Source organism: Sinocyclocheilus anshuiensis, unplaced genomic scaffold, assembly GCF_001515605.1.
Source record: "Sinocyclocheilus anshuiensis isolate Anshui unplaced genomic scaffold, SAMN03320099.WGS_v1.1 scaffold25, whole genome shotgun sequence".
Taxonomy (NCBI): Eukaryota; Metazoa; Chordata; class Actinopteri; order Cypriniformes; family Cyprinidae; genus Sinocyclocheilus; species Sinocyclocheilus anshuiensis.
Genome location: NW_015536477.1, coordinates 468,543 through 485,178, shown reverse-complemented (window position 1 = coordinate 485,178; position 16,636 = coordinate 468,543). Strand labels below are relative to the sequence as shown.

The 16,636-nt window shown below is 38.2% G+C and overlaps 1 protein-coding gene across 1 annotated transcript in view; it reads right to left on the bottom strand.

Moving 5' to 3' along the window:
- The window catches only part of LOC107661744 (transcription factor COE1-like), a 140,592-nt gene that overhangs the window by 110,591 nt on the left and 13,365 nt on the right, over positions 1 to 16,636 (bottom strand). The window contains exons 5-6 of the mRNA XM_016451545.1: positions 15,727 to 15,800; positions 10,752 to 10,820 (exon numbers count right to left, since the gene is read on the bottom strand). Coding sequence (XP_016307031.1) covers positions 10,752 to 10,820; positions 15,727 to 15,800 — 143 coding nt within the window. The remainder of the gene's footprint in view (positions 1 to 10,751; positions 10,821 to 15,726; positions 15,801 to 16,636) is intronic.

Sequence of the window (16,636 nt, the reverse complement as noted above, 5' to 3'; positions counted from 1 at the left end):
GGCAAGATACGGCTGTGATGTGTACACAGACTTCTGCTAAATTATGTTAGAAAAAAAACGGAGAGAGGAATGTTTACCACTTACCAGCCTAATGAAATTACATGTGCACAAGCTCACACACACGCAGCCTCGCGATGGGAAATTATACGCAGCCATTACGTCGGGAGGGGCAAGGGACGTAACTGAATCTGTCTATTGAGCAAAAGAGTAGTTGGGTTTCCTGGCCATCAGCGTCCATTTAATTTTAATGGCATTGCTAATGCAAACTCACCAGATCGGGTGCTGGGTGGGTATGTGGTGGTGATTTTTTTTTTGGGGGGGGGATGGGTACACAGTGACCCATTCATGGATACGTGGACTCTCGGGTCAGGTAAAGGGAGGGGTGTTCTGGCAGTGATATTAATGACCACTAAGTGAGAGTAGCTCTTTGCATTGGCACCCAAATCCAAACCACAGTTCCATCAGCCAGTAGATGCAATAGATATCCTCTACTTGTGCTCACAAAAAACGTACTGTGGCCATATAGTGGTGTTAATACCATGGTACTTTGGCATGATGGTATTTGGGACAATTACAAATACGGTACTGTTTTGAAAGAAGTCTCTTATGCTCACCAGGGCGGCATTTATTTGATTAAACATACAGTAAAAAATTTAATATAAAATATTAGTATGAAATATTATTAAAACTTAACAAACTTAAAACTGTTTTCTATTGTAATATTTAATATATTCCTGTGATGTAAAGCTGAATTTTCAACATTATTTCTCCGGTCTTCAGCATCACATGATCCTTCGGAAATATTTCTAATATGCTTATATGTGCTCAAGAAACATTATTATCTGCTTAATATTTTTTTTGGAAATGTGATACACAGGATTCTTTGATTAATAGAGAGTTCAAAAAATATTTAGTAATATTCTAAATGTCTTCACTGTCCTTTTTTATCAATTTAATACATTTCTGCTGAATAAATGTATTAATTTTTTTTTTTTTTTATCTTACTACAAGACAAATAAAATGATAAATCTTTAGTTTAAAGCACATATGCCAAATTCGATGTATTCTTTATATTCATGCTGATTTCATAAGGTTTTCAAAAACTTTGATACCATTCAGTTTAATGACTATTAAAAAATATATGTGGTGTATCCATCAAGGAAAATTGACATATTATGCACATTATTATTTAAAAAAAAAAATGTTTCTAATATTTTTTAACAATATAAAAAGTAGTTTTACAAATATCATTAAATTATTAATTCATAAATACCAGTACTTTTGGGGGGAGTCGCACCACATGACATGACATGTACAACCTGATCAAGCTTTTAAAAGTATATATACTATGGTATATATTATATATACCATCAAAGGATGGTCAGTTTACTGGATGCAAAATGTTTAGAAGAATCTAACTGTTAACACTATCCAGCCCCCTGGTATTTACAATACATGGTACTCCAAGGTATTTCATGCTACATGTCTATAAAACATGAAATACCATATACTGTATGTCCAAAAACAAACAAACAAAAAACAAAATCAATAAAATATGTTTTGTGGAAAAACACAAAGTTAAACCTGACATTTCACACACCGCCCATTCCACCCTGCCTGTTCTAGTGGGCTGGTTGCCCAGTGCACAATGGGGGGCTGGTTACGCAGGCACACAGGGACACATCTGTGTGCAACATATCCCGGGGCAAGGCCATTTCTCCCTAATGCTACTTCAATTCCAGTCCTTATAGCTCCAAGAGGTTGGCTCAGGAGTAGTGTGTGTGCGAGCCGCCCCTTTAAACACCACCTCAGGGCACTTGGTTAGGCCCACCGCAGAGAAACACTAGGTGCAAATGTAAAGGTACTGGTTTTGGTTTGTCTGTTTTTGTGGCAGTTAATTCACAAACAAGCCATTCAAAACTGCTTTAGTTGGGATGTTGTAATTTTCAATGTCAAGGAACAGAAGAGATTACAACTTTGTCATATTATAGTTGAATTTCAAAAATGAGTGAAAAATAAATTTATTGTGTGAGAATTACACTCGGGTGGAATCTCGGGGCCTATCGCGAATTAGCATCAAATGTAAATGTTGAGCTTTCTAATGATGGAAGGTGCAAAAAGGGTTTCAAAATAGGATAAATGAATAAAACATCTTCAGTTCTTCCTCTCTCTCTTTCTCAGCTTTTTTTTCTCCCTCTCTCTCTAACACAAAGTCAATGGCATTAATAATTCACTGCTCTCTCTCTCTCTCTCTCAGAGCCACGGGTGACCTTTCCCCACAGGAAGTGGAATCGACACACAACAATGGGCCCCAAGCACAGGGGGATCCCAACTAAGGAGACACTAAAAACACACCGGGGATACAGAGAGCATGCGGATCCCATACATTATACATTAATAAATTATTCAGTTATAGTCCCTAAAATTCACATTGCATAAATGCAGCCACCCACATGCTGCAGGGGGAAGACCAGCAGAGAGGCTCCGGCCCAGATTGCCCCTAACATCAAACTAAGCAAAAGTCTAAATGACTGCTCTGAGTCATGACGTAGTGTTTTTAGTCTGTATAGAATAATATAAGTAGTATAAGTAGATTATAGACTTTGTAGTATAGTTCCGCAATGCAAAACAATCAAAGGAACCACGTTTGACTCAGTAGAGGAAATTAAAATTAATTAAATTGAAATTAAATTCTATAACATAAAATATATAATATTCATTATATTTTAAATAAAAATAATTACATTTTTTAATATATAATTTTTTTTTTAATCAATAAACATTATTTATTTATTAAAAATAGAATCAGTTTTTGTTTGTTTGTTGGTTTTTGTTTTTCTAATGTGTCTGCCGGGACTTCAGACTTGTATAAACTTGTATAATTTGGTCAAAGGTCATGTTCAGAATAGCATCTGTCTTTTTTTTATTAGGGTACACTCTAAAAAATGCTGGGTTGTTTCAACCCAGTGTTGGGTCAAATATGGACTAAACCAACTGTTGGGTTAAAAAGTTAATTTAAAAATGTAACCAAAATTTAACCCAACAGTTGGGTTAGTCCATATTTGACCCAACATTGGGTTGAAACAACCCAGCATTTTTTAGAGTGTACCACACTACTCATACTGTAATTTATGCAGTATACAGTATACTGTATATACAACGCACTGTATGCATACTTTAAGCATAGAATATCTGGATGACCTGTTAGGTCTGGCAAAAACAAATGTGCAGTATGAAAACACAGACACTGTTGAGGAATATTGTCTCCCACAATGCAATACAAAAGATCTGACCTTCCATTTACCAGTTACGGATGAACTGGAAGTGACATTGTTTAATTGATAACTGCCAATATTCAAGGCATAATGTATAATGTATGAACCTATAATGTTGCATATTTAATTCAACAAGTTGCATACAATTATCTTATTGCAAGTTATTTTGCATTTTAATCCAATGTTCTAAGATCATTAATTTTTGCATGCATAATGCCTACTGTTTCACAGGCAATTTTTAAAAAGATTTATGTATGCAGTACATACTCTTTTATTTTTGAAATAAGGAAAAGTAAACAGAAATTGAGACGTAAATAGAATGTAAATGACTGTAAGAGGAATAATTGCCACCTACAGAGAAAGAAATCTAATTAAAACAGGATTATATGAAAAACATGTTGACAACCATGCATTTCTCTCACACTTTTTTTCTCTTTCACCTGCAAACGAGTAAGAGAAAGAAGGAAGTGACATAAATGCCTTAGGAGTGGCCCATCCTGTCTGCCATTCTGAGCTCAGGTCAAAATCTCACTTAGCAGGAAGCCCTGGTCATCAGAGCTCCGATGTTCACACACTCACACAAACACACACAGAACACCTTACCATGGTAAACAATGATTCCCAGCGCAATAAAACAAATCACTTAAAATGAAGATCAAACATCTGTTAAAGCTGAGATTTGCTATCAGCCACAGATTGTCCAATAAGATGAATCCAGACATTCTCAAAATACACTTGTGTCATTTTCTGATCAGAAAAAAAAATAAGTGCAAAATTTTCCACTCTACAATTACAGTACGCTAAAAAAAAAAAAAAACGGTTATCAGATACAACATGATTAGAAGCCAGTGTTAAAGAACCATCTAAAATCTGTTCTTCTAATTAAGATGCTAATAGGAATGCTAAAGAGGCTGGCTGATTGACAGCTGAATTCAGATGGCTTGATTGACAGGTCTCACACACACTCAATCCACTTACTGGCAGTGAGGGGGACGCGCATTCTGAGGGGACACACACAACAGTTCTGCTACTTTTACCGTTCGCGCAAAAGAAGGAAATTATATTTTACCTGCAAAGCTTGAAGATCTCACAGATTTGTTTAAAAGAACCAAATAAAACAAAATCGAACAGCAAGAAGGGAGAAAAGACAGTGAAAGTGAGCTGATGTTTTAGTGAACAGAAAGAGACGGACACGCTCACACACAGACAAATGCGCACGCCGCTTTAGGGGTCAACCAGGCGCATGATAGGATTTTCGGCAGTGAACTAGAAGTCGTTAACCGTATATTAACTTGGAGAGGTAGAGGGCGACACTGTTATTATCGTCTTTCCTGGCTGGGATTAAGTGGCCACACGCAGCCTGTCACAAAGAGCTGGCACTGAGAAAGCACGAGGAACCTCACAGCGCTAAACTGACAACCAGATGCATTCGAACAAGCCATGGATATTCGCCTCTTTCTCTCCTCTGCCTTTCGCTCCTTTCTGATTTCTGCCACTCTTTCTCACACTATAGCCACTAAAGGACTTTTTTTTTTTGTCTTTGTTCTTTCTTCAATAGGCCAATCTGGACTGGATTAATTTAACAATGGTCTAATTTGAGACAGTCGTGTGCTGGGCAATAGATTAAACCGTTAATGTTACAGTAGTATCCCACTGGTGTGGTCCAAACTGAACTCTCAGACGATTGCTCCATAAAGTATTTGGGCACTGAAGGACACTTGAGTGAATGCCATTGCATTAGAACATGTCTGTAAACAAATGATGGACATGTTTATTCACAGAACTAACCACTGTTCATTTTTGCAATGATTTTAACAGGAGGATTTTAGTGGATGTTTGAAGTCACACAGTTGTCCCAGCCAAGTAACCACAGGTATAATTCAGCACATTAACTATGAACATGATAATGTTTGATAACCAGTTGGGGTGGGGAGTGTTTAATTATAATTCATTACTTTAGAACTGTACAAATGAGATCATATGAATTAGCCACCAATTCGCTGAAACATAAAATAGTTACAGATTGCCATGAGGTCGTGTCAGACCAGAATGATAAATAATGTCACAATTGAGAGATATAATCCCAATTTTCAAAAAGAATGTCAAATTTACGAGAAATAAAAGTTACAAAGTGTATATATGTGACCCTGGACCACAAAACCAGTCATAAGGGTCAATTTTTTTAAACTGAGATTTATACATCATCTGAAAGCTGAATAAATAAGCTTTCCGTTGATGTATGGTTTGTTAGGATCGGACAATATGAAAATCTGGAATCTGAGGGTGTAAAAAAATCTAAATATTGAGAAAATCGCCTTTAAAGTTGTCCAAATGAAGTTCTTAGCAATGCATATTACTAATCAAAAATTAAGTTTTGATATATTTACAGTATGAAATTTACAAAATATCTTCATGGAACATGATCTTTACTTAATATCCTAATGATTTTTGGCATAAAAGAAATAAAATCGATAATTTTGAACCATACAATGTATTTTTGGCTATTGCTACAAATATACCCCAGCGAATTATGACTGGTTTTGTGGTCCATGGTCACATATATGAATTGCAATGCAATGTGAGAAGGCGAAAACAAGCTTCTGTTATATGATAGTGATACCAAAATTATACACCTCACCTTTAACAAGCTTCTTTTTGTCAAATGTTTTGCTTGAAAAGTGCTTTGGCTATCTTTCTTTGAAATGAATGTCACATGGTTTGATTTTTTTGTCAACAATGAACCATTCCAAAATGTGTCCAAATTTGCAAAAACCAAACAAACAGGCACGACGTCAGACCTAAAATAATGTAAATATTGTACTTGATCACTTTAAAAAAAAAAAAAAGAATCATGATCATCCACATCAAGTTAATGTGATTTGAGATCTATTTTGCCTGCACGCCGTGAACTTTTAGCTTAGAGCTGCACTTTTTCAGCAGGCCATTAAATGTAAAATTCAAGGGCATGGTGACCCATTTCCCTCCATCAGCTCTGCGAATGTTGTTTTGGTTAGAGAACAGAGATCCAGATGTTGAGCTCTGAGCGCTGAGAGTCAGGCCAGCCAAGAGTGGCTGAGAACCGAGTCTCGGGGGTACAGGAAGTCCCACGGTATCCACGGGAACTTTCGCATTCCATTCTTCGCCGGCCCTCTGACAGCTTCTGACATCCCTCAGCATGGGCTCACCGCATCACCACAAGCCCTCGTGATCCCAGAGTGGATAGAGAACTACTTCCTCTGAGATGGGAAGATGAAACATCCTAAAAGCCGACGGCAGAGTGTTCAAGTAACTTCTGGTGGTGCGTTACAGAAAACACACACCCGTTCTTGCACCCCTCCTGCGCCAGAGGATCTAGCATCACAGATATAATAGGCAGCTGGTAAGTGGAGATGTTTGAAACGACCCGACAGGAAAGGATTTCGATTGACGTGCTACTGTCCGTGTGCTACCGTGTAAAACCAGTACACAGCTCCCTTTGAATAAAAATAAAACTGTTTCTCCTAATGCTAATTTTAGGGATAGGCTACTTATCCGAGGCTTTTTTGGCACCCTGCACATAAACAGAAGTGAGATGGGAGGGTCTGGAATAAAATGAGACGTGAACAATAGACGTCCAGGGCTGCAGGGGTTGGAGTGGAGGAAGGTGGGGGTGGAGGGCCTGGACTGAAAGTGATTAAACCAAGAGGAAGAAAGGAGAAAGTGAGGAGGCGTCTATTAGATGTCAGTGTGCTTTGTGTCCATGTCAATGAGACGGGATTAAAGTATTGGAAATAATCTTACAGAGCCGATGAAAGGTCAGTCCGGGAGAGGTAGAGGCCGAGAGGAACATATGGCCCAGCTGAGGAGTCGCTAATGTTATACAGCATGTTAGAGACACTAACACACACACACACACACACACACACACACACACACATGAATGCGCGAGGGACCAGTTCAAATAAAACAAATAAAGAGATCCAGATAAATAAGTATGAAAGGAATCGTTTTACATGTGGTGTAAATCGAAGCGGCCAGTGGAGTTCATTACGAATTCTGTGAGCGGTTATGATTTGTGGTATCCCCCCTGCCAGTGCGAATAAATCGAAAGGACAAAAAACAACCTGCAGTTGGACGATTCGGTCAAATATGTTTGTCAATAAATGGCGAGCGTGGATATTGTTTGTTTACAGATGTTGTTTACAATCCAAATCTGAGTAAATATGAAATTAGTTGTTTTAACAGCATAATAAGGGTTCATTAGTGTTTTTAACGCAGATTTGGATTAGCTGTGTTCTTTGTGTATTTAATTAGAGCATCACTCTCAATGCAAAACCAGCAGAATTAGCCATAGCCAGACTAATTACTGGTGTGAAATCAAATCGGCTCGTTGAAAGAAGTGCGCGCTAATGAGCCCTTATTAACCAAGCTAAATAACTCAGAGGGAAAAGGCGGAACTGGGATTTATTTTTCTTTAGGTTACACGTTTAGGAGAAATAATAAGTCATAATCGAGACGCTGTCATTGAGCTTGTGAGAAAGTATGTAGCTGCCAAGAATACATACCAAAATTAGGTTGTTTTCTTCTTTTTACACCTTTTTATTTTTTTATTATTTTTTTTTTCTTTCCTGCATGACCCAATTTCTCTGGGCTGCAGCAACACGCGACGAGAGATCAGGAGTGACACAATCAGATCAGATCACAACATCTAAACACTCTCACCTTTATGAAAAAAAAAATTGTATGCAAATAAATATATGTGGGAGGATTATTAAGTAGGATTGAGGGGGAAATTGCAGCACAAATGCATTGCAATTCTGCATCAGTGCAGAAAAAAAACATTCAGAATTTTAAATGAACTTGAAATAATTTTAGTTAAAAACGAACAAATACACAGGACAAAAATCACAGATATAAAGAAAATTCTGCAACAACTGTTACACTAAATTGAAACATTTTGCCATCTTCATGCTAAAATGATAGCACAGAGATTGCATATATGCCATGTCAAGGCACATTTACACACTTTCTAATATAGAACAGAGGTCTTAAAAATGCATTTAGATAGAAATTCGAAGTGTGCTACAGGGCCTGTACAAACCACCTGTAGAAACACACTCTCCTCTATGCGCTAGACACTTTTCACACACACTGCTTTGTGTACATAATCCCACAAAAGACTCCGTAATATGTGTGTTTACATGCTCATGCACTACAAATCATCTGCACTGTTCCCCAGCCAGCTGCTTGACTTACGATGTTTCTCTTTGCACATGTACAGTATTATGTGAAGCATCCGTATAGTCTGTATTTTTTTTAAATTTATGTATAGGTAAACATTTATATATAGTATATTCATAGTCAAAATCTGTCAGTAGGTTAGTTGTGTATAGGTACAGTGTTTTTGTGAAGCATTCGTATAGTTTGTATTTTTTTAAATTTATGTATAGGTAAACATTTATATATATGAGGCACGACATTTCATTCCACTGTATGTCACCACATGTAAAACTTGAAATTAAAATTGCACGACAATACAAATACTATATGCACAAAAAACGATAATATATGTTGGTCTGAACATACAGCTTTTATGCATTGAGAACTATTATGATTCCCTAAAACAAAACTGAAAGATGAGGTGCCTGAAGATTCCCATCTATAGTGGAAATGTAGTAGTTTTATTTTTTGATGGCCTTGAAGTTGCCAAGACCTTCAAGTGGGCCTTTTCACTGCACATGGGACCAATGCACATGAGATCCTCCAGCAGGTTCATCAGCCTGTGTTCATATCGAGCCTGTGTGCTCAGTGGGGTTTAAAGGCATATGAGCATGTATAAGGGAGCCACAGCTGGCTCCCAAGAGTTCTGACCCATTCTGGTCAAGTGAAGCATAAACTGTGTCGGCTACCCACAAACACGTGAGCCAGGTATGAAGGGGGGCGGCAGATCTGTTGTGTCCAAGCGTGGTCGGCTGAGCAGCTCCAGTCACACCTGAGTCCATTCTGCATGAACGGGTCAGTGGCTGAAACCGAACAGCCACAATTGTCCAGCTCTTTACTTACTGCTGTCTAAAACTTAAGTAAACAAGCAAAGCAGAACTGGGAGAGCCGATAGTGGGAAACATTTTGTTGCTTTTTTTCTTCTCAGTGGAATTTAATTTTTACAAATGAGCCTGAATGGTCTTTTGACAAATGTCACAAATCAACCTAGTCTGGTCATCTGCACACAATAACTCTTACACATCATTCCATGTGGTTTAAATCAAGTCATTTTTCCCATTTGGCAATAGATTCTGACTGAGATATACCCTTGATTTGTGGCCTTTCCCAGTGTTATTATGGAAAAAAGGTGTCTTGGGAAGTTGGGAAGCTGCATATATTCCGGCAAAGGCCATTTCAGCGAGACCAAATGAAATGTGATTCAGTGCTGATTTTCTTCAAATAGGCTAAGCAGCTCTTGATATGTTCACCTCGTGTGCCTACATATTGTCTCAAAGGAACGTTTAGCAATTTTCAGTGAGCGTAGCAGTTGCTAACCATTTTGCTGCAACAATGGGAAAAATATTATTTTGTTCAATCCATGAGAACCATGACCTGTCAAAATAAATGCCCTTAAACGTCGGCTAAAAGCTTCCACATTACATAACACATAACTGCGCACAGCTAGCCTGAAGCTAACAGCATTAACGGGAATGAAAACACTACCTCAAGGACTGTGAAATATTTAGTGTTGCTAAGAATCCTATTAGCCTTAATGCTAACATTATTACAACTACAATTACATCATTCAAAAAAGGATGCAGGGGTTTAATTTTGGATTTAAAGAGACGAATGTTAGGTGAAAGAAAGCAATGCCCCGGGGGATCGAGAGAGATGGCGAGAACAGGGTAGCTAGGCTGAGGGGGGGGCCCAAGGGTCTTTGGCGTCTATTGTTTCACAGCCCATTATGCATGTGGGATTGATTAAGACAGAATAAAAAACCAAGAACACTGTCTTTTTTACTTCTGAAGGGGGAACCATAATCCAGAACTGGGCCAGATCTCAAATTGAAATACATACCATGTAGATATTATCTAAATTGCTTACATGTTTACTGTCAAACATGTTCTCAAGAGAAATTAGTCACTACACTCTTTTAACGCAAACACTAGCCTTTGACTCATGCCTTTAGGCCTGTAATTTACTCAGGCAAAGACAGCAATAAAAAGCACATTAATATCAAGTGTTTGGGCTCAACCAATCCTGATCCCACAACAAAAAGAACATGGTGGAAAAGTAGCAGCAAAAGAAACAACATGACAGAGCATTTAACTAACAAGTGACTCAAACGTACACACACAACAGACCGTGGTGGCCGTAAGACTCCAGCGTGTCCTGAGAACTACTTCAAAAGCGACGTCAACCACAGCCTCAAACAGCATATGATGATAACAATGTAAGTATCAGATGTTTTCAGGCACACAAACAGGAAGTGTTAATGAGGGAGAGATTTCCTACTTGTCGATGATGACGGGATCGGAGGGTGTCTCGTTGCGGTTCCCGCAACTCTTTTTGTCACAGCAACGACTGAAAGAAAGAAGAGATCAGTTTAAATCAGATATCCTATGTCTTAAGTCAAATCGAAACCATTTTTTCTGGACTTTTTTGTCCAAAGGAAATGTTATTTTAGCAAGTCATATTTTTCACGTCTTTGTTTTTTGTCCATTAAGGTTTATGCACATTGCTATTGTATAACACTTTGATAAAGAAACATACTCAACGCTAGAACCTCAATGTAAATGCTTAGATAGATAGCATTTCATTTAACTGGATGGTGACAAGTAGTCAATATAAGTCAGATAGTTAAAGGGGAGGGGTTTAAAAGAGGGCTCGGTGACATCACTCAAAAAGGAAAGTCATTTCAGAGGCTTAAAATTTGATAAACGAATTACCTTTTTTTCCTTCTGATTAATTTTAACCGATTAAGCGCTAAAACATGTTTAAAGTAATTGAGGTCCATTTTTTGATTTCTGGTTGACGTAAAACTTAGTTCAAACTCTATCGCCCCCTTGAGTATTGGAGTTTGTTACCGCCACATTAAAACATTCAGTGGGACTGCTAGACCTTCATCGCATTTGCATAGGTGATGAAGGTTTAGCAGAATGACGAGAGGAGAATTTAAGGTGTGAGAGGGGCTTCAGCGGCAGTTTGGAGACCATCGGCATCACATTTCTACCACACAGATGGCAGTAGGACACTGAATAAGGGCTGGGGACAAAACTGTCACATGACACCCCTGGCATTGTCCTTCCCCCTTCAGTTTTTCTTCCTCCCACAACTCTCTCTGCTTCCACCCTCCCACCTCACGGTTTCTCTTGTTACCTCATTCCCAGCTCCCTATTTTCTCCAATGACACAGTTTTTAGACGTATCAATAGACTTTATCATTCATTCACGGACTACAAGAGTTCAGATCGTATCATGAGATGTACCATGCTTATTCATGAGGAACCATGTGTATGTGATTTATATAATACACTTCTTCAGGTATGCATGATGAATGTCTTTCTTCAGAAACTCATCATGAATAGAAGGCTAAAATCTCTCTCTCTCTATCTACATCTACATCTCTATCTCTCTCGCCCCTCCTTCTGCAAGGCTTCCTCAACTAGGTCAGTGTCCTCCCAAAGGACTGGAACAAGGGATTGCAGTGCCTCTGTGTGTGTGTGTATTTATACAGTGCAGGAAGAAGATTTGTAGGAGCCTAATGATCAAATCCGGCAGCGCCCATGGGAGACATGGTTTAGCTCCTGATACACAAAACCTTGAGCATTCAAATTTATAGATACACATTCAAAACAATTATAAAGAAATATTGTTAACTACATTTTTTTTAATGCAAAACTCGCCGGCACGATGCAAGAGTGTTGTGGGTGGTTGAGATTGCATTGTTATATAGTTTTGTGTGGTTAATGGGTCAGTGTTGGGTCAATATTCATGTTGGTCTTATATGGTTTTGAAAATGTTTACACACTGCAAAAAAAGTTGCTACATTTAGATTTAACAACTTAAAACTTACTGCTTTTGTTGAGATATCCAACCTAACTAAACTAAACTCATAATTGTAAGTCAAGCATGAACACTTTTAGTTGAAACAACACATTATTACTTATTCTAATGTTGAATTTTAAGTTGCGATAACTAATCGCAGCAATCAATTTTACAGTGCACCATTGTCAACAAAGGTTTAAATATCATGACTATAAAAATGTTGTGTGATATAACCATCAAGTAAAAAGTAATAACATATTTTCCGTAAACCATTCATGCAAGTATGTGTACACACCTTTCAAAAATATATATATAACTGAATATTTGAATAATACGGAGCCCCGCACATCACATGCAAGAAAAAATAAATAAACCATGCGCAATATTTACTAATTCGTTCCCTTGATGTACTAAAACGTGCACACGATTATGCACTATTTAGCAAATCGAGGGAACGAATTAGTAAATCGTGCGCACAATTTAGCCTACTATTTTTTTCCTGCATGCCATGTGCGGGGCTCCATAGAATAAAAAAATAGATTTGGACAAAAAAAAAAACTGTTACATCATGTACGTGGTTGCTATCAAATATAAGTTATTTGAGGTCAGTAGCACAAAAAGTTTTTGTATTTGAATAAACCCTTAACACCAAGTATGAAAAATAATAAACGCTTGCCTTAGCAAATAAAACTACAGTCATTATAACACGCCTATATTAGCTTATTGGGAGGTTGGGAAGGTTATAATCTTTTTCCTGATCCTCTTCAAGATCGTCCCGTAGGACACCCAAAGGAAATCACATCTTAGATGTTAACACTTCCTTCCTGATACGGCTTTTGAAGAAATGTCTAAATGGGCTCATGTAATTAGCAGGATGTAGTCGGCTCTGTCAACGTTGTAACGTGTCTACCATCACACGCCTCGAACATATGTTTCCTTTCCATGATTCCTTTGATTCATGACACTGGATTTGTGTTATGACAACTTCAGTCTTTCGAAGAACAATTTTGGCCACTTTCACGACAAACAACATCCTGAAACACATTCCCTGTTTTTTTTTCTAGTTTGTTAAAATTATAGGAATAAGCACTTTTGTCCCACACTTGCAAGCTGGCATGGTACCATATGGCTAATGGTGGTGTGTGGCAATTAGTGGAGCTGATTAATGGTGAACAGCCTAATTTTCTGCTTATAATTGCGGCAGCGTTTGAAGGTACACATACAGGCTATCGCACACACAAATTGGTTTGCGTATGCATTAGCTGTCAGTCCTTACAGTAAAAAAAAAATCTGGTTCTTTTTTATGCAAAAGTGCCTATACAACATCTTTAAGTTGCGTGATACGTTGCTGGTAAAACCTGGCATATATTTCACGGACACCACGTGAGCCAGGGCACATTTGTCAGCAGAGCACACTGAAATTTCAGATTGAGTAATGAGTTTCTGCTTGTCCTAATTAACCAGGCATCAGGGTGATATTCATGGGGGGTTACAAGGGTGGGCGGCACTGTTAAAACACCACTAAAAATAGGCACGAGTCGATCATCACAACCTACTTTTAAGCAAATTCATCTTTGGGTGTTAATTAAATACATAGCATTTGATAGAAAAAGTCATCTTCTACTTGTTTTTTTTTTCTCCCTTCTCTCTCTGTTGTTCACTAGGGGTTTGTGAGTTTGACCTGGATAGTATTAGCATGAATTGAAACAGAATATAGCACTAGAGTGTACTGGATAGTTTCCTAACCAGGCAACAGAATAAAGTGACAAGCAACAGGACATTTTGATGGTCACGCCCCCACCTACAGCAAAATCTCATTGGTACAACATACCTGAATATAAAATATCCCAAGAAATCAAAATCTAAAGCTGCTTCCGAAATCGCATGTGAATCCGAAATCTACTTTATAAATGTTAAAAAAGAATGTTCTACATGTCATGAACATCTGTAGTATGAATGAAATCCAGATGCACTACCTCCGCCTTGTTGTCACTGTCATGTGACTTAAAGCGCCAGTTGTGTCTCTTCACTGTCATTCACAACTCCTCTCCTGTGGCCTCATGGGATAGTAAAGAGTCCATCAGATGCTTACTTCAGAATCTCAGCTGAAATTTCCAGGTACTTTTTGCCAGTTTTATGAGTACTGTGAATTTGGACATACTACTCTTTCCATGTACTGTTTTTAGCATACTATATAGTAGGGAAGTATAAGTATTATCTAGCGTAGCGTTAGTTCTGGCAGGTCACGTTAGTCAAGCTCGCATCAGCTGACTCTCAGCTGATCCCCATCAACCTATGGGAATACGACACCTATCGAAGCATTCATATATAAGGTCCCTCAGTATTATCAGCAGTTTTCGCATTGCTCAATAGCTAATTACCCTCCTCCATCCCCAACTCCTCCTCTGTCAGTCAGGATTCAGCCTTCTGATTCTCCTTTGAATCAGACTAATTCTAAAATGTGTACATAACATTATTGAACTTTAACGATATCTGCAATACGTTTATGTTGGTTCTGTTCTGTTTACCCTGCGGGGTTATCGCTGCTCTCCCTGCTCTCATCCATGCTAGGCTGCATGGATGCGCAGGGAGTTCTTGCCCAGAACAGAACCATACCGCCAATCCAAACTGTATGCTAATTGTCAATCATCTTTGACGATACTGGTCCTGACAGAAATATACTATAAGTATTATAGTATTAGCTTTGAGGCTTGCTATATGCTAGTGTACTACCAAATGTTGACTTAAAAGTTTATGTTTAAACACTTAAACAAAAAACGAATGAGTTAATATTAATGATTTGAATGATCTTGTTTGCAGGATTATATCATCTATGTCCAATAAAATGCTCTCTAGAGTGAGATTGTCCCTGTCCGCTAATACCACCTGTGCCTGACTAGCATTAGCACACAGCAAATTATGGTTTTCCAGTGTCATGAACAATTCGGTCCGCCCATTGAGTTGACTCTGCCTAGGACCCCTGGGGGTAGTAGTTTGTAATGCCTAATCAAAAAATAATATGTATAAAAATCAGCTAGAAGGATGCTAATACACTATTAGTTTGCAAAACATAAGCTAAGCAAAACAGAGAGAAAGAATGAGAAATGTTTAATTTAATAATGTATATATTTGCTGTTATACTAATACATAAAATAGAATTGAAAACACATTAATGGTCACAATAACATAGCTCAGATGGCATAGGTCATGATGCAGTTTCTGTAGGATTTTTAATAAGGCACTGAATAGACTACCAATTAAAAACTCTTTCAGCCAGTGGAATGGACTGAATTGTTATTTAAAATGTAAAACTTTAAAGTGTTTGTCATATAGTTTGATGGGGTTTTTAAATATCAAATATGTTCTGATTTTCTATGATTGTGCCGTGTCACGCAGCATTTTCAGCACCTGCTTAGGACAAAGTATAATGGAAAAAGTCTCACCTGCACATAATTTCATGAGTCAGGAGCACACGGCACATCTCCGGGTTCTTGTCTTGACCTTCATATATGATGGGCTTTGAACAGAGAGGGGGGAAAAGTCAGTGTTTGGATTCAAACAGTCTTTATTTAACACAAGAATTAATCTTTTGGGCAATCAAAATTAAATGAAGCACATTGCATATGAAGCTGTATATATAAATATATTAGCTATAAAGCTGTATATAAGCTGTATACATAAATATATATTTTAGGAAGCTGACATTGACCACAAAACATCCCAAAAATAAAAATACAATTTACACTTATCCACCCTCACATTCAGCTATGGATTCACAGAAGCCCATTCCACTTGAGAAACATGCTGCGAGGAGGCGTAATTCTGCCTTTAAAGCCTGTTGGCCTGATCTATTTAATAAATATGAGCATGTGTCACGGGGAATCGTCTAAGCTGTTCCAATATTTCTGGACAGGCTGTCCAGAGCTCTGGCTCCACACAGGACTGTGGCTCATTACTTAAAGGAAAACAGAAGGTGAGAAATGAAGGTGTTCCAATAAGAAGGGCTCATTGTTTCACTTCTAGCTCAGGTAATTACTCTCCCTACAGGACATGGGGCTGAGGTGGGGTAACATGTGGGAGAGGGATGTACAATAGCACCAGCTCCGAACGGTTTGAGGGATGGATAACAGCCGAAGAACACCTGTTGTAGGTGGAGGAGATGATACGAAACATAACTGGTTGCTCAGATTCTAACAAGCAGGGAGATAATAACAGTTAGGGCTGCATGATAAATCGAAATGGAATCGAGATCGCGATTCGACAGAAGCTGCGATTGTCATGCATATCTTTCAGTGAAGCACGGTTCTGTGATCAGCAGTAAATCTCCATCCGAAGGCCAGAGGGCGCTCTCGC